Source organism: Salvia hispanica, chromosome 6 (genome assembly GCF_029641045.1).
Source record: "Salvia hispanica isolate PSC_SH4W2 chromosome 6, Shi_PSC_v1, whole genome shotgun sequence".
NCBI classification, from domain to species: domain Eukaryota; kingdom Viridiplantae; phylum Streptophyta; class Magnoliopsida; order Lamiales; family Lamiaceae; genus Salvia; species Salvia hispanica.
This window is the reverse complement of record NC_142697.1, coordinates 22,884,361-22,902,101: the sequence shown is the minus strand read 5'-3', so window position 1 is coordinate 22,902,101 and position 17,741 is coordinate 22,884,361. Positions and strand designations below refer to the sequence as shown.

At 35.8% G+C, this 17,741-nt stretch overlaps 2 protein-coding genes across 8 annotated transcripts; one reads left to right on the top strand and one right to left on the bottom strand.

The window, feature by feature from the left end:
• The first annotated feature begins 1,575 nt into the window (after window positions 1–1,575).
• LOC125207121 (ubiquitin-like-specific protease 1D) lies at window positions 1,576–9,747 on the top strand. 2 transcript variants are annotated; one of them, XM_048106337.2, is made up of 14 exons: window positions 1,576–1,888; window positions 2,434–2,488; window positions 3,291–3,370; window positions 3,468–3,727; window positions 4,495–4,543; window positions 5,156–5,238; window positions 5,365–5,397; window positions 5,499–5,594; window positions 6,497–6,605; window positions 6,934–7,028; window positions 7,513–7,635; window positions 8,476–8,590; window positions 9,164–9,271; window positions 9,390–9,747. In XM_048106337.2, exons 1-14 carry the CDS (start codon window positions 1,661–1,663, stop codon window positions 9,504–9,506), a joined length of 1,551 nt encoding a protein of 516 aa, XP_047962294.1. In that variant the 5' UTR covers window positions 1,576–1,660; the 3' UTR covers window positions 9,507–9,747. The 2 variants fall into 2 exon arrangements, with proteins under 2 accessions (XP_047962294.1, XP_047962295.1); XM_048106338.2 differs by lacking the exon at window positions 1,576–1,888 and having other exon boundaries at window positions 2,434–2,493.
• A 167-nt stretch (window positions 9,748–9,914) lies between these two features.
• Window positions 9,915–15,451, bottom strand: LOC125207122 (uncharacterized). Of its 6 annotated transcripts, none has more exons than XM_089060795.1 (19): window positions 15,180–15,451; window positions 14,399–14,436; window positions 14,233–14,255; window positions 13,571–13,677; window positions 13,443–13,494; window positions 13,278–13,362; window positions 12,802–12,907; window positions 12,345–12,380; window positions 12,170–12,237; window positions 12,010–12,072; window positions 11,851–11,906; window positions 11,702–11,775; window positions 11,535–11,627; window positions 11,341–11,442; window positions 11,119–11,199; window positions 10,941–11,032; window positions 10,820–10,835; window positions 10,378–10,488; window positions 9,915–10,290 (listed from the first exon to the last, which is right to left on the bottom strand). In XM_089060795.1, exons 1-19 carry the CDS (start codon window positions 15,297–15,299, stop codon window positions 10,174–10,176), a joined length of 1,440 nt encoding a protein of 479 aa, XP_088916921.1. In that variant the 5' UTR covers window positions 15,300–15,451; the 3' UTR covers window positions 9,915–10,173. The 6 variants fall into 6 exon arrangements, with proteins under 6 accessions (XP_088916921.1, XP_088916923.1, XP_088916920.1 ...); XM_089060797.1 differs by having other exon boundaries at window positions 12,802–12,892; window positions 15,180–15,450; XM_089060794.1 differs by lacking the exon at window positions 15,180–15,451 and adding an exon at window positions 14,707–15,173.
• Window positions 15,452–17,741: the final 2,290 nt, after the last annotated feature.

The window sequence follows — 17,741 nt, the reverse complement described above, 5'->3', positions numbered from 1 at the left end:
CTCTTTCTTACCCTAATTATCCTTATATTTTTTAGATTTGAGTATCTCAATGGTTTGTCCACTACTTTATATATTTTATTATACGTAATAAATCGAAAAAAAGTAAAGTTACGATACATCTGGAAAAACGAAAACAAGACTAGGAGTTTTTGACAAATAGATTACTCTTTCGACACAAGAAGGGGGGTTTGGAAAATTCTTTTTCTTGTGTCGAAGACTAGGAAGACAAAACAAATAATGCCTCCTAGAATTTTTTGTTCCTCACGCTTCTGGTTCATCCGATTCCCCGCTTATTTATGCTAATCTCTATCCCAATTTTATGGCATTGAAATATGGCAATAGTAACACAGTCCTGTCAATTCAATTTGAACAAAGATAAAGGGTGGTAAAGCCATAAAGTCAAATAAAATAGTCTTCCTCAAACAAAAATCTACCTATTATAAATAAGCGTGCGTTATGACTAAGATTGCGCTACAAGGGAGTCCTCGAAGTTGGTAGAAAAAGAGCAAATAAATAAAAGGTTTTTAAGAATTTGTTTTTTGATCATATAAAATTGACAATTAAAATTTTGTTCTTTTTACAAACCTGGTGTCTATAAATTCGCGAGTCTAGAAATTCATTTTGGCCAATTGAACCTTCTCGAACGGTTTCTTTTTAAGAACTAAAAATATTTGTGCCAAAATAACAGATGCCAAGAAGACCAAAAGGCCTTGGACACGTAATGGATCTTGAAGTACTATTTCGGCATCCCCCTGACCAAATCCATCCACATTAGGATTACTCGTTAATGGTTGATCCAATTTGATGGATTCACCCTCTGAAACAAGAGCTTCTGGTCCTGGAGGGATAATATCAACCACTTGACGTCCATACGATGGATCTGTTATGATTATTTCATATCCCCCTTTTTCTTTTCGTATGATTTTGCTTACTATACCCGCCCTTGTAGCATTATAAACTGTACTCTTGCTTCCGTCGGGATAAATATGACCCCTTCCCCTATTTCCTCCTACATATATAAGATATTTTAAGAAGTGAACATCTTTCTTAGTAGCAGGGTAGGGAGGAAAGAATAGGAAAGGTGATTTCACTATATTTCTAGGCGGGGACAGAAAATACAGTGTATTATACAACGAGCCTTTTGTTAAAGTTAATTCATTAAACAATTATAACTTTATCAAAAATATAATTTTAATAAAATAACTAGAATTTTTTTTTTATAAGAGACTAAAAGACTCCTAATTTTCTCAAGCTACTCGAAATGAAATATAGCTAATAAATACTACTTCCTCCGTTCTCGAATAAGAGTCTCGTTTTTCCATTTTAGTCCGTTCCGCGAATAGAAGTCCCGATTCACTTTTACTGTAAATGGTAATAGGGTCTCACATTCCACTAACTCATTTCACTCACATTTTATTTAAAACTAATATATATATAAGTGGTACCTCTATTCCACTATCTTTTTTATCACCCATTTTTCTTAACATTTCTTAAAATCCTGGCCGGCCATAAATGAGACTTATAATGGCGGAACGAGGAAGTATATTCTAATCCAAAAATGAAACAAATTAAAATTACAAACATAGTAATTGGGTAAAACAGAGGTGAGCAGCAGCTGACTTCTGAGTGCACTCACCGGAACTCGGCTGTGAACAGATGCATGGCAAGGGAAGGAGAGAGAAAGAGAAAAGTGGGTAAAGACCTCGACGAGGAGGGGGAATCGGGGCCGATTAACTGCTTCAGGCATCTCTCTGAGGAAGAACTCATTGAGAAGATTACGAGGGATGTAAATTTCGGAAGTATGTATAGATTGCCCGACGGCGGCGAGAAATTGAGAGCTAACATTAAGAAGATGGAAGCGGAATTGGCGCGCAGAAAGCTTGAAAAGGTTGGGCTTTTTATAAGTTGCGATCTATTTGCTTTCGCCGCAGTGCTTGTCTGTGAGAACCGAAACTATTTTTGGTCATACGACATTGCTGATATCTGATTGATGATACCTGTTGTTGAATAGGAATTGACAGGAAGAAAATGTTTATTGTTGCCCTTGTTTCATCAAAAGTATGTAGGAGTATAGAGCAGGAAACAATAAATTAATAAAATAGGAGAGGAATAGCTTTTTTCAGAGATGATGATAGTTGGGTTTTGTTTAACATTATGCTGTGGCATTCTATCAAAGTGATCTCATCAAATGGATTTTTGGATAGGTGATGGCATTGTAAGTCTGGATAAAAGAATCAGAACTTAGTTCAAGTGAATTTCTGTTACCTCATCTGGTGTCCTATATTGCCGCTAAACTCATGCTTGAATCTGGTTTCTCGACATTAATGTCATGTTTATTTTTTAGTTGCTCTATTGGTATGGGGACTCGATCGATGGTATTCCTGTTATCGCTATATGATTGGTCATTTATTTGTGATGATATTTTCTTTTCAGGATAACCTAAAAGGCAGGAAGTCGATAATAACAGCCGATGAGTCTATTGACAATGGTGAGGTGCATGATGTTATTGTCGCTGTTGGTTTTTTTATTTGCCCAATTCTATATTCCTCCTGTTGTTCTTGTTCTCTGGTTGTTCTTTCTTGTGGGTGTAATTCTTAGGCCTACTGCTCTCAAAAACTTTGGCTAACATAATATAGTGATCTTTCACCTATAGACAATGAAAATGTTAGCTAAATACAAATGCAGTCTTCTTAGCTACGCATGCACACACACACACACACAAATAAAGTTTATGATACAACAGAGAGGGTGAATAGATTTTTGTTTTGTCAAAATACCTTGGGTTCAAAACTCAGTTTGAATATATAATCATTTTAATATATTTTTTTAGTTGGGGGAGGGGAATGGTGGGGATTGATCCCTAGATCTCTCTATTAACACAAATGGTGTTCTTTGCTTGGATGTCCCCGAACCCGAAGGATCTTTATTTTAACATTTAGCCGGAAGCTGTTCAAAAGATACTCAGAAAATGTGTATGAATGCATTCTTACTTGCATAACATGACCTATAATTTTGATAACTTATTTCTTTTTCGAGGATCACATATTAATAGTTAAATTTGCTTTCGGGAAAGAATCATGTGGTGCAGTGAAAAAGCTTCCTGTTGGGGTTTTGAAACAAGTAAAATAGAGTGTTGTAAATTGAACTTTAATTTATGAAAGGGAGGGGGTGGGATGTATGATTAAGTTTTGGTATGTAAATGATGGTATTCATTTTCTGAAAATCAAATGAATGATTAAGTATCTTACCTGATCTTAAGACCAAAAGTTAAAGTCTAATGTACTTTGTAGGTGGCATGGATGACTTATCACATCCACTAGCTCCTGCTTCAGAATTTGGTTTGATTTTCTGCAGCAAGTTGGACACTGAAGTATGTGTTTCTCATGACTTACTTGATTGTCCTGATTACTCAATGAGATAACCTGGTATCAGATCCCCTTCATTTGTTCATTTTCCTTCTCAAACAGAGGGCAAACGACTGTTCCGAAGCAGAATCTACGTTGGAGCAATCTGATCACAAAAAAATCAGAGAGCGCAAACCATTTTTAGCTCAGATAACTCAAAAGCAAGATTTATCATCAAGACAAACACCTTTTAAATCTCCAAATCATCTCTCAGCAAACATTAGTGACCAGCAGCAAACCAATGGCGAGAAACGAGGAATCCATGCTTCTAATTCATCATCTCATCCGTCTGACAAAGATGTTTCTTGCAGTTCAACAAAAAAGTAAGTAATGCTTGTTCTATTGTGGTGGAAATGCTTGTTCTATTGTGGGCCCTAGTAATGGTTCAAAGCCATCATAACCTTTTACTCTGTCATCCCCCCTACACATCTACCCATCACAACACATCAGCATTTTTGTGAATGTGAATTTCCAGCTGTAAGCCTCTAACTGATGATCTGACCAATAGCTGTGAATAGATAGATATGCTAGCCACCTGTTGTTTGTCCCCTCATTCCAGTGCATTGCTAGTTTTCTGCTGCTTGATTGTGTCGCCCGTGCACCTTTTCTCATTCTCCATACACGCATGCAAGCGTTTTTTATGAATATATATGGATCTCATGCTAGTAGCAGGTTCTGGGTTAAGGTATTAGTTGAAATGGAAGTGTTGGAGGTAAAAACAAGGAAGAGATAATGGAAAAGGTCAGATCTGTTAAGTTTGGTTTCTGATGAACAAAGATCTTATTGTCTCATGTCGAATTTGGGCCTGGGTTTCAGTTGAAGATAATTATTCATCGGGTTATTTATTTATTTATTTATTTTAAGGGAGATTCATTGGTGTTACTTGTGCTGTGGAAATTTCCTCCCTCTAATGACCGATTCCTCTATTATGTCTCTGAGCCCAAAATCTGATATTTGTTTACTTGTCTCTCTGAAGACTCTTTAGAATCTATATGAGAAATATAGTTTCCTTAACAAAAAAAAGCAACACATGTTACACATCATAAATGACGCTGCATAATCTTGACATATTCCTTTTGTTGTTTTGTAGGGAAAGTAGCGGTCATAGTCTACATCTACATTACACCAGAAGGAACACCGTGAGTTCACTTTGTCCTGTGTTGAATTATTAAAATACCCATTTCCCCAACTGTTTTCTCTCTCCTCTCTCTCTCCCTCTCACACACACACACTTCAATATCTGTTAACATAACTTTTATCTGCAAGCTTTCTTGGGCGTACCTAACTACCTACTGCTTTCTTGGCTTGTTGCTGAAATTTGGTGTCATCTAAACCTTTGAGATGATATTTTCTAAGGCAGCCATGAAGTCCTGTAATTAGAAGTAATATAGATATTTAAAAAGGGGACTATAATATGCAAATCTTGGGATGATGGCTGGAATCGAGCCATTAGTCAAGTTATCCATGATAACTCTGCTGGCAAAATATGTTCAGAAATTGATGAGTATATCCGAAGTCCTATCTATCTTAATATTTTATAGCCAATATTGCTAGTGCTATTTGTATCCGTTTGCTATGTGTCAATTAACTGTCCACTTCTTTGTGTTTCCTATCTAATTTGTATGCCCCTTTGTTGATCAATTCTATTCTATGCTCGTATCCGCTTGTTTAGAGTGGTGCAGTGTATTATGTTTATCAGCTGTTATTATTAATCAACACAAGAAGGTCATAAACCAATGTATAATTTTCAGCGTAGAAGTTTTGTTCTAGTAGATGAAGAGAAGGAGGAACTTGAAGGTGATGTAGTAGATGAAACAGACCAAGTGGGTCTAAGGTATAGTACTATAGATCCTCCAACAATCTAACAATATTGTAACCTTGATGCCTGCTTTCTTAAAGCTTTGACATGGTATGTGTAGTTATCAGCATTTACTTATTCCTTCCTCTTAATTTGTTTCAGCGGTAAAGAGGCCCGCATATACTACCCATCAAGGTACCATCTTACTGCAGTATGTATCACACAATGCTCTGTTCTTCTTTAATAGTGTTCCTTCTTAGTTCTTATGCATCCTATACTACTGCGTCTTAAAATAGGGATGATCCTGAAGCCATTGAAATCTGTTACCTGGACATGGAATGTCTGGCTCCTGAGTCTTATTTATCATCACCAATCATGAACTTTTACATTCGGTGAGCTCAATGTTGTTAGTTATTCTACTACTTCTTGTCAATATGCTTGTGACCGTAAGTCCGTAACTATATGACTGGCAGTAATTATGGTTCCAGTAAATGTTGATGAATATATATATTTCCTACCTCAACCTTATTCATCTTCTTTTCCTCTTTTTACTTTGTTTAATTGATAGTACTGTTAAGGTTGAGATCTCTGATGTTAGCATGTTTGATGTTTCATAGAAACTCATTTGACAGTTGGCAGTCCACTTTATGTGCTGCTAGAAACTTTGTAATTTAAATTACATTTACCTTATAAAATGAAGAAACTTGAGCTCATAGTTTTAGTTTTATTTGTTCTACACTTCTACTGCATTGTTTGAGTTGTCTCCAAGCTTGGTTAACACTAAATCTTCCAGCTATTACATGGGTATAATCTGGATACTTTCCTGCCACCCTAAGCTAAGACCATTAATTATCAATGCTGAGAATTATGCTAAACCATATTGGAAAAAGAAATGAAAAAAAGACTAGTGGCGCAATTTGGTATCATTCTGTTGCTAAAGTGCTTGTGTTGTTCACTTAACCGATGCCATAGTTTAATTTATCATTATGACTTTCATCCTTCACGAGTTGTCTTCGTGTTTGTCATTGTTGGTCTTGATTATTATTTATACTAATGATTTAATCCTGTTCTAACCACGGAAAAATCCTACTACTAATAAGTACCTATCTAGTGGGAGACTTGCTTGATAAAATTCTTGTGCAAAAATTAAGAAAATTTTGTAGTTGTCCTATCATTCTCCAACTTCTTTACTAATGGTACTGCTATAGCATGCTAACTGTTATTACTTGGGACTGCAGGTTAGATGCTGTAAATTTGTAATTAGATAGTTCACTAACTGATTTATTTTGTCAAGATATTTGCAGAAACCAACATCCCCAACTCCAAGTACTAGAAGAAAATACAATTATCACATGTTCAATACTTACTTCTATGAAAAGTTGAAACAGGATGTTCTGACAAAGGTAGTGTCTGAAACTCTTGGAGCACTCATCTCTATGTATGATCAATTTGATTGTAGTTTTGTCCATAGAATCTTCTCATATTCATGAAACAAGAAAGATGTTAATGTCATTTACTCTGACAGGAGGCACAGGACAGGCATGGAAAGATTTCTTTGTATGAGAATTTCATGTTCTTGTCAACTCAAAATCATCTTGATTGCAATGAGTTTTCCTTAGAATGTTTAATGATTTCTTAGTCCTAACATCATTTGCAAGACTGGAGTGCTTTTAGGAAAGCTAAATTTCCTAGTATAATGTTTTGGTACTTAATTATTTTTCCCTGATGCAGACTGATAGAGAGGATTTATTTTTGAAGTTCCGAAGATGGTGGAAAGGTGTGAATATATTCGAGAAAGCATACATCTTCCTCCCAATTCATGAAAAGTAAGCAGTAAGAACAGTTATGATTTCAAGCCACCCTACATTGTGTGTTGGGCTCACCGACCCCTTTTCGAGAGAAAGTTCAATTCTTAACCACGAGCAAGACAACAGCACAAATGAAATATCAATACCTAAAGTTAAACTAATATATAGAAAAAAGATGTAAATATCTTCTGAAATAATGGAATCAACCTTCTGCCATTCAGAAATGGGGTGATGATTACTTGCATACTGTACTAAAATTGAGCGAGCTGTAAAATTACACTTATAAGAAGTAGATGCTACCCCAGAACTGCTGAGTCGTGTACATTTACATTTGACCCATAAACTTAGATACATTACCATTGTGGTCCTTTGCATTACATTTGGTGAGTCTGCATGTTATGTGAAGTATTTACTGAAACTTATCGGATCTTCTTTTCTAACCTCATATTGTATGGCCAAGGCTACCTCAGTGACCATATTTTGCATTATCTCTTTGTGCCAGTCATCATTGGAGCTTGGTTATCATATCCATACCAAAAAAAGAAGACGGGTCGGGACCAATTATACTGCATTTGGATTCTTTAAGACTTCATTCTAGCAAGTCAATTTTCAGTAATGTGAAGAGGTCAGTAGATTTTGCTTTTGGTTATGTCATGGCTCATGAGGCACACTATTATACTGGTCGCAGAAACTGGTTTTAGATCATAAAAACTGATAGTCTGTTAAAATACTGTCAGAGTGTGTATGACAGTACTTACGATATTTTTTATGGGACATTTATATTGAGTATTAACTCTGATATCATACTGGGAGAAAATTATAAGTTGTACTGTTTGGCGCAACACCAGGAACATTTATCCCTCTTCTTTAACCACAAGGCTGGCAAAGAGGGAGTATATTTTATATCATTTCATATGATTGGTGTTTCAGACTCTCTACTGTTCTGTAGGTACCCTGAATTTTTTTCTTAAGAGTACATGATACCTAAATTGGTAGGAGAGAAAAAATTTGTGCTGTATGGCAAGTATCAACTGCGCATCAATGTACATGCAATTTTACTTTATGCCTTCATTATAGTTGCACAGTAATATATTCTATTAAATCATTAAATGATAGAACTTGTACAAGGTTCTTTCATCAAAATTTTCTGATCTCATTTGGTTCTCTCTAAGTACTATATTTCCTTAATCATAGGAGCATATTTAAGCTTTACCAGATAATAAGTTGAATATTCAGCATGTGCTGTATGCCTTTGCAAAAACATTACTGTTTATGTAGAGTTGTCTATCATCAGAGTACTAGCAAATAATTTTCAATTGTCACTTTGATCGGCTAGTTTAGTTGGCTTGCTTTATGTAACTTGACCTTTTGGCCAAAGTCATCAACATCAAGTAATTCAATTGATTTCTCTTGCAAACTTATTTGTTATCAGAAGTGAAATGTCACATTATTTGTTATCTGCCAGCTTTCTAGTAGAAGAGTGGAAGCTTTTACAAAAAGAAGAAGTGCTGCCTGAACTCCCCATCGCAGAGAATATCTGGAACAGGCTCTCTCGAAGAATTGAACAGAAAGTAATTGAGGTATAGTTCTTCTTCCTTAGAAAGAAATTTTGTATGTCTTCTCTGGTGAATCTCTACTCCTGTACCATTGCAGGATACACAATATGCTTCTTTCCAACAGCAAAGCATGTTTAAAATTTTCTGCAACGTGCTGTTTGATAATTTTCTTTAAATATCTTTATATCTGTATACCTTTTTATAAACCTGAGTGTTTTATGGATAAGACAATTCAACCATATTGATTCTTATGTGAAAAAATTATTAAGCTAAAGATGTCAGGGGCGTAGCCAGGATTATGCTTAAGGAGGGGCAAAAATATAGTATGTAGGAAAATTTTATGCATTTGAGAAGGGGCAATTAGTGTATTTGATCTATATAATTGGAAATGTGTGTATAGAAATGTAATATTAAAAGAAGGGTGAGGAGGGGCAAATGCCCCAGCTAGCTATATAGTGGCTCTGCCCCTGAAAGATGTTGATAAGAGAGTAAAAGTAACTTAGTTTACTGAATGGATGCAATTCTGTAACAACATACTATCTCAATAGACCTGTTAATTTAACTAACACAACTGCCTCATTCTCTTTTGTGAAACAGGTGCCTCAACAACAAAACGAATATGACTGTGGCCTTTTTGTTCTTTTCTTTATGGAACGTTTTATTGATGAAGCGCCTGAACGTCTGAAAAAGCAGGACTTGCATATGGTACTTCTTTCCATCCCAATGTGTTGCATGGGAGCCCTCTATTTTCATTATTTTTGTTCTTGTTCATCACACTTATTCTACCAGTATTAACAACTTTTGCACATTTATTCATTATCAGTTCGGAAAGCAATGGTTCAGACCTGCGGAAGCTTCTAGTCTGAGAAGGAGAATTCACAGTTTACTAACGTTAGAGTTTAAGAAGGCAAATGACGACCCATGTAAATCGGACTCCTGACCCCTGCTGTGTACATTGATGGATGAAGTGAACATATGGTGAATATCAACACATTTGACCAGACTCTGACCTACATTTTAGAGCCATTGCGTTGGTGTTAACAACCCAACACAGTATTTCAGGAGACTGTAATGTATATTGATGGCAACTACAATGTAAAGATCGGCAGCTGTCAGTTTTAAGAATCCACTTCACTAAAATGGGAAGTGGACAGAGAATATAAACCTTCTTTGATGCGACAGTATAGTGATTAAATGGAGTAAACATAAAAGTTAAATCACAGACCATGGTTACGATTTCTGGTGGTATTTGAATTTACAGAAAAGATGTGTAGCTTTCGTGCCTTTTTAACAGACATTTTGGTGGTTTAAGAGCAGACATCAATCACCCTATGACATAAAAGGAAGATTATACCAAGATGCACTCTTCATTAATGCTAAAGCAATGTGCAGTGTCTAACAAGTGTAATTACATCATTTCTGCAAAAATATTACCATGGGTCACATTGTTTAGGTAAGCGACCAAGGATACATGTAAAGATCACTTTTCAGAACTACTTGTGTATATATTGATATTCGGGGGATTGTATTTGCATGTACGTGTTCCGGCTACCATATGCACAAAATTCAGTCTAGACCAATGTGGCCTGCAAGCTAAAACACCCCACCTAGTGGTGATACCTCAACCGCTTCTTCATCGTCTTCGTGGGAGTTTCATGGACTTGAGTTTTCACCCCATATGTCTTCACCTGGAAGTTTTCAAAGGCCTTAGACACAGCTTCCACCTGTACGTTTTTCGGTAGAATTCAGTTCACAAAAAGTTAACAGACAATTATCAAGAAAACTTCCATAAGAAAATATAATCTTCTCACCAGGTCAGGCTTCTTGGTGTAAACTCTGACAATCATGTCTTCATAAGATGCAGGGAGCAAATGACTGACTGCACCATCACAAATACTGATTTTTCTGGTGCTGTCATAATCCTGGGAGATACCAACACACCACATAAATATTCTAACAAGCGAATCCATATTGACTGTCTAGACCACTTTCTTAGGTTGATTGCAGGCCATGTCTTCAATTACTGATCATAAGGCACATTAATTATATGACTGTATGTAGTAGTGTATAGCAATTGCAAGCAGTATGTAAATTTATAGGTTTCAACACTCTAATTGGTCATTTATTACTTAGCTAAAACAAGAAACGAAGAGACGTAGTACATTACACAATCAGAAAGTTTGTAGCATGAACAGATAATTTAAGGATAATGGAGGCAAACAAGTTTCTTAGCTTCAAAGAAAGTTATAGTACCTCGAAAAAGCTGATCCTGATGCCGAGAGTACATGGCCACAAGATAAGTTAAAGTAGATTTAGATGAAAACTATAGTTTACATGAGAGTGTCCATACAAATAATTGAATAGTCTGAAATACCTATTTAACGGATTATTGTTTCCACGAGTAAGATCAATTCGGACATTGCTCACTGCAATATCTTCCTCATTTAGAGTCGCGTCAGCAGAATTCTGCATCACATTATACATCCTCGGTAATTTCTTATCTTTCACCAGCATGATATACTTATTAAATTGAGTATGAGACATGAGTGGACCTGTGAGCAAACTATATCTTGAGGAGTAACACTTTTAAAGTGTTCAAGATTTTCCTTTGGAACTGAATACTCATTGCAGTACTGTAGAAACATTTTCAAGCAACAAGAAAAGTTATATATCTTCAAAATATTGCATGGTCGACTGAAAACGAGGAAATATAATTTTACATGTAAACTATAAGAGAATGGAGTCCCTTAAAGTGAACTGAAACAGAAAAGAACCTGGTAAAGATCCCTTCTCCGGATACGGAGGATCAGATCTCTGGACTCCTTCAGATCTTGGGAGGTAGAAGTTTCAATAGTTTTTACTATTGTGTCATCCAACTGCAATGACATTATCAATAGAACTCTAAGCCAAAAATATTACTCCGTAATTAATACTATGTACTATGACTAATCAATGAAAATCAAGTAACCTTCCAATATTGAGCTGGTTCATTAATGTAGGATGAAATCTGAAGAACATCGTTTGCTTTTGTCATGGCATCGACTAGCATGAGTTCTACTGCCTGAAAAGACTCATTATGAGATTATGTGCTTCAGATGGAACTCACAAAATAACAAGAAAGTATGGATCAGGCACCTTCACTTTTGCATGCATATAGACAGTGCGGTGCAAATCTGCTCGAGCAGCAAATAACTTGTGAATGGTAAGATCTGACATATGGCGTAAGGCATACATTATTTTAAGGGATAATACAAGAAAATCAACTTATAGCTAAAAATACTTACACTCCTTAGCACGATAGCATATCTCATCATCTATCACTCTCATAGTTTCCAGGACTCTGCAAGTGAAAGCTTTTAATTGGAAATAGGCAAGATCTAACTTTCATGAGGCTACAATACACGTCTCCTCTATTTCAATAATTTTTTAATATTGAAGCATACCTCTGATACTCAAAGTTGCAGCCCAAACCACAAGCCCTGGAGTCACGCACAATGTAATCAAATCTGCAGACAAATGGTAATTACTTTCTGAGTCCCGCCAAAATAACATTTCATCACAGCATAGGTTTCAAGAAGGAAGTGAAATGAGAAAGAAATGTACTTGTCAACATCAATTCCGTTGCGTCCATTAGCAACAATGTCATATAAGAATTTCTTTTCTTTTGAGCCCTAAATGAAAACCAACAGTGTAATGGTTATAAGATCAGGCAGAAAAAAACTTTAACTACAGCCAAACAATATTGTTAATACTGAGACCAATTCATTACAATACTTACTTTAACTTCATCCTTCTCAGAGGCAATTATCATTTCCTGGCAACACAAAAAGAAAAAGAAAAGAATCATAGAGTGTTGTTGTGAAAGGTGCTAGTTTGTGCCATTTAAGGGGTTATGGTGTTTTTTAGGTGAGCTCGAATATGATGGATTTTAAAGCTCTGATTCTGAAATCTCTTATAGGCATATTACACCATAGATGCCATTTCTTCTGATATAGTATTTTTTTTCTGCCTTATATTTTCTTTTTATTATTTTGATTCCCCATTGTGTGAAGTTGTTATCAGTAAAGGTAAATACAGAAACTCCAATTGAAATGTGGTACCAACTAGGGTTCCAGCTTGCATTCTCAAGTTGTGAACACTGTATCACCTTCACTATAATATATAACAAAAATTACGACTCTACCTACTAAAACACAAACAGTAAGATTGCAAGATTAATATTTAGCAAATCAAACCTTCACTCTCTTAAGAAAGTCAGAATCAATGTCGATGTTATGCTCGTCTACAATATAGTCTATCATCTTCAGAGACATTTCTTCATGAGACCTGCAGACATCATTCCTAATTTAACTTGATTAGCAGTTAAGCAGTTGAGAACAGCTTCCAACAGGGTCCAAAAGGTTTCAGGTAATAAAGAACTGAAATGGAAAAAATACAGTTAATGCATGCATAAATTACAGTTCTAGGAAAAATTCACATGAAGTTCACTTTAGCACCAAGAAATCCAAATACCATGACTTGCTGGGTATAATTTTTAAAAATTCTAACAAGCATGGCAATAGCAATTCTTATTACCACAACCATAAGTAGTAAGGGACTAAGGGCTTGATCTCAAGATAACCACAATTAAGGAATAAACAGGTGAGCTAAATACTAAGCAGTGAGTGCACTGAAAGATTGATAAGAGGGGAGAATGATGTATGAATTTAACCATTTCAGGCCATGGAGAACCCTTGGAATAAATTCACGCTCAAACATGTGGCTGAATGGTCCATGACCAAGATCATGTAGTAGACCTACACACAACCAGCAAGCAAACAAGTGAATTGTAATGATGCAAGTAACAGAGCAATGTCAAACCAGTACATTTATTTACCAGCAATCTTGACAGTCTGTTTGTCAAAATTATCAATGTCAAGCTCCAAGCCCTAGAAAGATAGCATGAGTAAGACCCTTATTTCAGTTAAAAATGTATAGTTACATTGACAAAACCATTTTCATTACTTGATGAGTCTTCAATCTGTTGATAGCTTCACTAGCCAGCCAATATACCCCAAGTGAATGCTCAAAGCGAGAATGTACAGCCCCAGGATAGACCATGTATGACACTCCTATACATACATATTTATATTAAGAGAACAAAATGGGTCAGACAAGAAAGGCCTGATCATAAAAGTCCAAAAAAGAATAAAATAGGACTTCTAGAATTGAAATATTGAACTACTTGTAACTGCTAATATGATTAAGGATAAGTTACTATTCAATGAGTTAACATACTGTGACATAGTGAATCAATTTCAGATGCATCAAGTGTCAGACTGTAAATTAGTGAATCAGGAAGCAGCTAATCAGGATCCATATGAGTCAGCATATTTAGTCACTCCTTAGATTTAGGTCCAACCATAAGCCTTGTAACTAAGTGGTATGCCTCGCCATAAGGGTAAGGGGCGGAGTTGATCCCCACAATTCACCCACTCCTAACTCCAAAAGAGGAAAAAAATAATACTTAAAGTATCATTTTCCAGGCTCCTGATAATATTCTGGATTTTCAGATAAAATTTATATTTAAGAACCATGCAAGATAAAACACAGCCTCAATGGTTGACTTCACATCTACAATGATACCTAGATATCAAATTTACAAAGAAACAGTTTACAAAACTCACCTAGCTGCTTCAGATCACGAAGTCTGCATCACAATAAGGAATTCAGTCAATAATGACTTGAAATTGAATTAAAAAGTAATGTAGGTAATGAATCAGTATTCAGAACAGAGCCTAATTCTGCATGAGGAAAAAATGACAGAATAAGGAGGACTATTCATGACTTAACCTCTGAAATTGTTCTGTGTCAATAAACTTCAAAGAGAGCTGCAACCGGAAGGTGGAAAAAGATGAAACTGAGTATTAATAACTGGTTAGGATATTGAATGAGTAAAACTTAAGACTTCCTATTATATAGACCTGCATAAGAGCTAGATAATACATGTGTAACCGTAACATATAAACGTTTGTCCTAATCTCACTTCGTTGCTTTATACTATTTGAACCTCAATCTGTAGTCACACTAGTATTTTCTCACAGCCTCATACATACAATTAAACCGAGCATATATGATATATGTGATGCCTATAGCAATACCGATGCATATGAACTTATGCTTGAACGTGCACACAATCTGTGACCAAAACTAATCTGAACAGTCTCCGGCCAATCATCTGCGCCAAATGTATGATTGTATCTCATATCACTCAGATATACATACATATGATATGATATAAACGCAAATCATAAATCATAACGGAAAATTCAAAGATCTCGGCTCCAGAAAGCGCAGTTTTACAGATACAACTTCTATCACGCATTCACACGCAAAACGCAGCATTCAGGCGACAAAAAAAAAACGCTAGAGATAACAACAAACGCGATACAACAATTATTACTTCGATTCCGCATAAACACAAACAGACGAACTAAATATCAACGTTTTAAACGCAATTTCAATTCGCAGTCTTCGAAAACGAAGTTAGATGCTAGAGCATGCATAGCAACAAAACAATCATAAACAACTAAGTAGAAGAGAAATCAAAACGTGCACGAAAGCAAAAGAGTACAGGATCGAGATAGATGTTGCCGTGAACGTTATCGTGGACGTGCTTCAGGAACCTTCTCTCGTCTCTGGAAGAAATCGCGAGGCCATCGCTCATGGCTTCCTTGAGGTAGTTAGCTCCCATGCTCTCTTTCTCTCTTCCTGAAAATTTTGGATTTCTGCTGCGAATAGAACAGAGCTTGCGACAGGAAATTAGAAGTTGAAGAGAGAGAGAAAAATTAATCGAATTGAAACTATCAAGGGGAAGGAGTATTTATGCTGGAATATTGGAATTTGGAGTGGTGCTTCAATCGTGGTGGTGATGCCGCCAAAAAGCTGTCTTACTGTTTACTCGCGTACGATACCGCGAAATTACAATTTAGTCCTCGAGTGTCTTGTCACTACACTTCACACACCCCATTTTATAATGTTAAAAAATACGAATATACACCTCCGTCGACCAAATTTGTCTCACTTTGATCCGACACGAATTTTTAGAAATTTAATGGAAAGTGAGTTGAAAATGTTAATGGATTATGAATCCTATATTTATATATTAATTTTAAAATGTAAGTATAAATGAATTAGTGGAATATATGATTCACTACAAAAAATGGTAAAAGTGAAATGAGACAAATTTTGAGGAACGGACGAAAATGGAAAAATGGGACAAATTTTGGTGGACGGAAGTAGTAAGTTTTTTTTCCAATATATTGGAGTACTAATTTATATTATCAACTTCTCATGTGATAAAAATTTTATCCAATTTTACATTAATACGTAACGTAATGTTTAAGAAGTTTTAGGTACTCTTTACCAAAAAAATGAAGAGGTTTCAGGTACACTTTTTAGTTTTTCTTTTATCTCCATTAATTACCAAGCATTTTAGTTGACAAAGGTTCCATTAATTTACTTAGTAAGAGTATGTTTATTTCGAGCTCGTCTTACCCCACTAATTAATTTGTATATTTGATACATTAATTTATGTTGTGCAAAACTCCGAAACCATGTAAAATAGTACTATGATTCATTATCTATATTTAAATACAGCAATACGTTTTAATAATAACCCTAAACAAATTCTGCTATAATAATAGTCACAATTTTAATTAATGTATATAAAAGCTGTCATGTCAAAATTACATATCCCGTAAACTAAAAACAAAATACCAGAACCCTCCACTCTCATATTGAAGTACTTCTAATATCAATAAAATCAATTTTATATCACGATGATAGTATTTTGAATAAACTTGAACAAATAGTGGTTCTGGTAACATGATTGTACGAATAACGAGTTTACGCACCAAATAAAACAATGAAAATAGCTAAGGGCAAGGCTGATCGCCCCGGAAAACGATAGAGGGTGCCTTGGAATGTGGTGAAGAGCGGTGGCAGATCAATGGAAGAGAAGAGCAGCAGCTCCGAGCCCATGAGCTCCGCAGTGAGCGCTGCATCGTCGCGGATCAGAGCGACTCGGAGGCGGTCTCGTGGTAGGCCGCCGACGGGAAAAAGAAGAGCGCGATTCGAAACTCTTGGGCCACACCGACTCCCTCGGAACCTTGGTGGAAACACAGGCCTTCAAACCGTCAAATACTCCACAAGTAAATTCCAAGTCAGAGTAAACCACAAAACGCCCCGCCCAAGACGACCGAATCACAGGCTGCGTTGGGTATTCGCAGGGACAATTAGGCTTATAATCACCACCACGAGATTCTTCCCCAATTCCACATCCATAACCATACCACTCGTGGCTCCACAAAATAACCGTTGGAGCCATCTTCATTTTCTTGGATTTTTGGCTGGAACTCTTACTCTCCTCCTCGTTGGAAGCAGAAGCAGAAGCAGAAGCAGAGTATCATTTTCTTTTCCTGCAGCTTCTTGCTTTCAATTGGCTCTCACAAGATCCACACGACGAGTAATTCGTATTCTCCATGCTCTCTCTCTATATATGGTTTTCCTCACGAATTAATTCTCTCAATAAAATTTATCGCAATTCTGTGTATCTGGTTTCCTCTAGAATTTTGAATATGCGCGCTCGCTCTCTCTCTATATATAGATGAAATAACCCTAACTTTGACTGGTCTTTGAAAGGAAAGTGATCTGTTGCTAGATCTTGGAAAGGAAAGTGGTGTGTGGCTAAATCTTGGAAGGCAAGAAATCACACATCTACGAAATTAATTAAGCCAACGGTATCAAGATGCATTTAATTACACCCACTGTCCTACTCATTTTCTCAGTTCCAGTATATTTTCTCATTTATCAAAGTATAACTCAAACTTTGAAATTCATGTTTTATGCCCGACCTTTATTGATTGAATAAAATCTTTACAATTTTTAAAGATATATATATATATATATATATATATATATATATATATATATATATATATATATATATATATATATATATATATAGAGGAGTGATCAAGGTCTAACTAATTTTAAGTGTATAACTAGAGAATAAATCTCAGCCACACATCTTGTTACTCCAATTTAATCTTGTAGGTTAAACAAATTTCCGGATTTTTGTTAAAAATAATAGCCTAAGGGCATTTTTGGAATTAGTATATCAACATGAATTCAA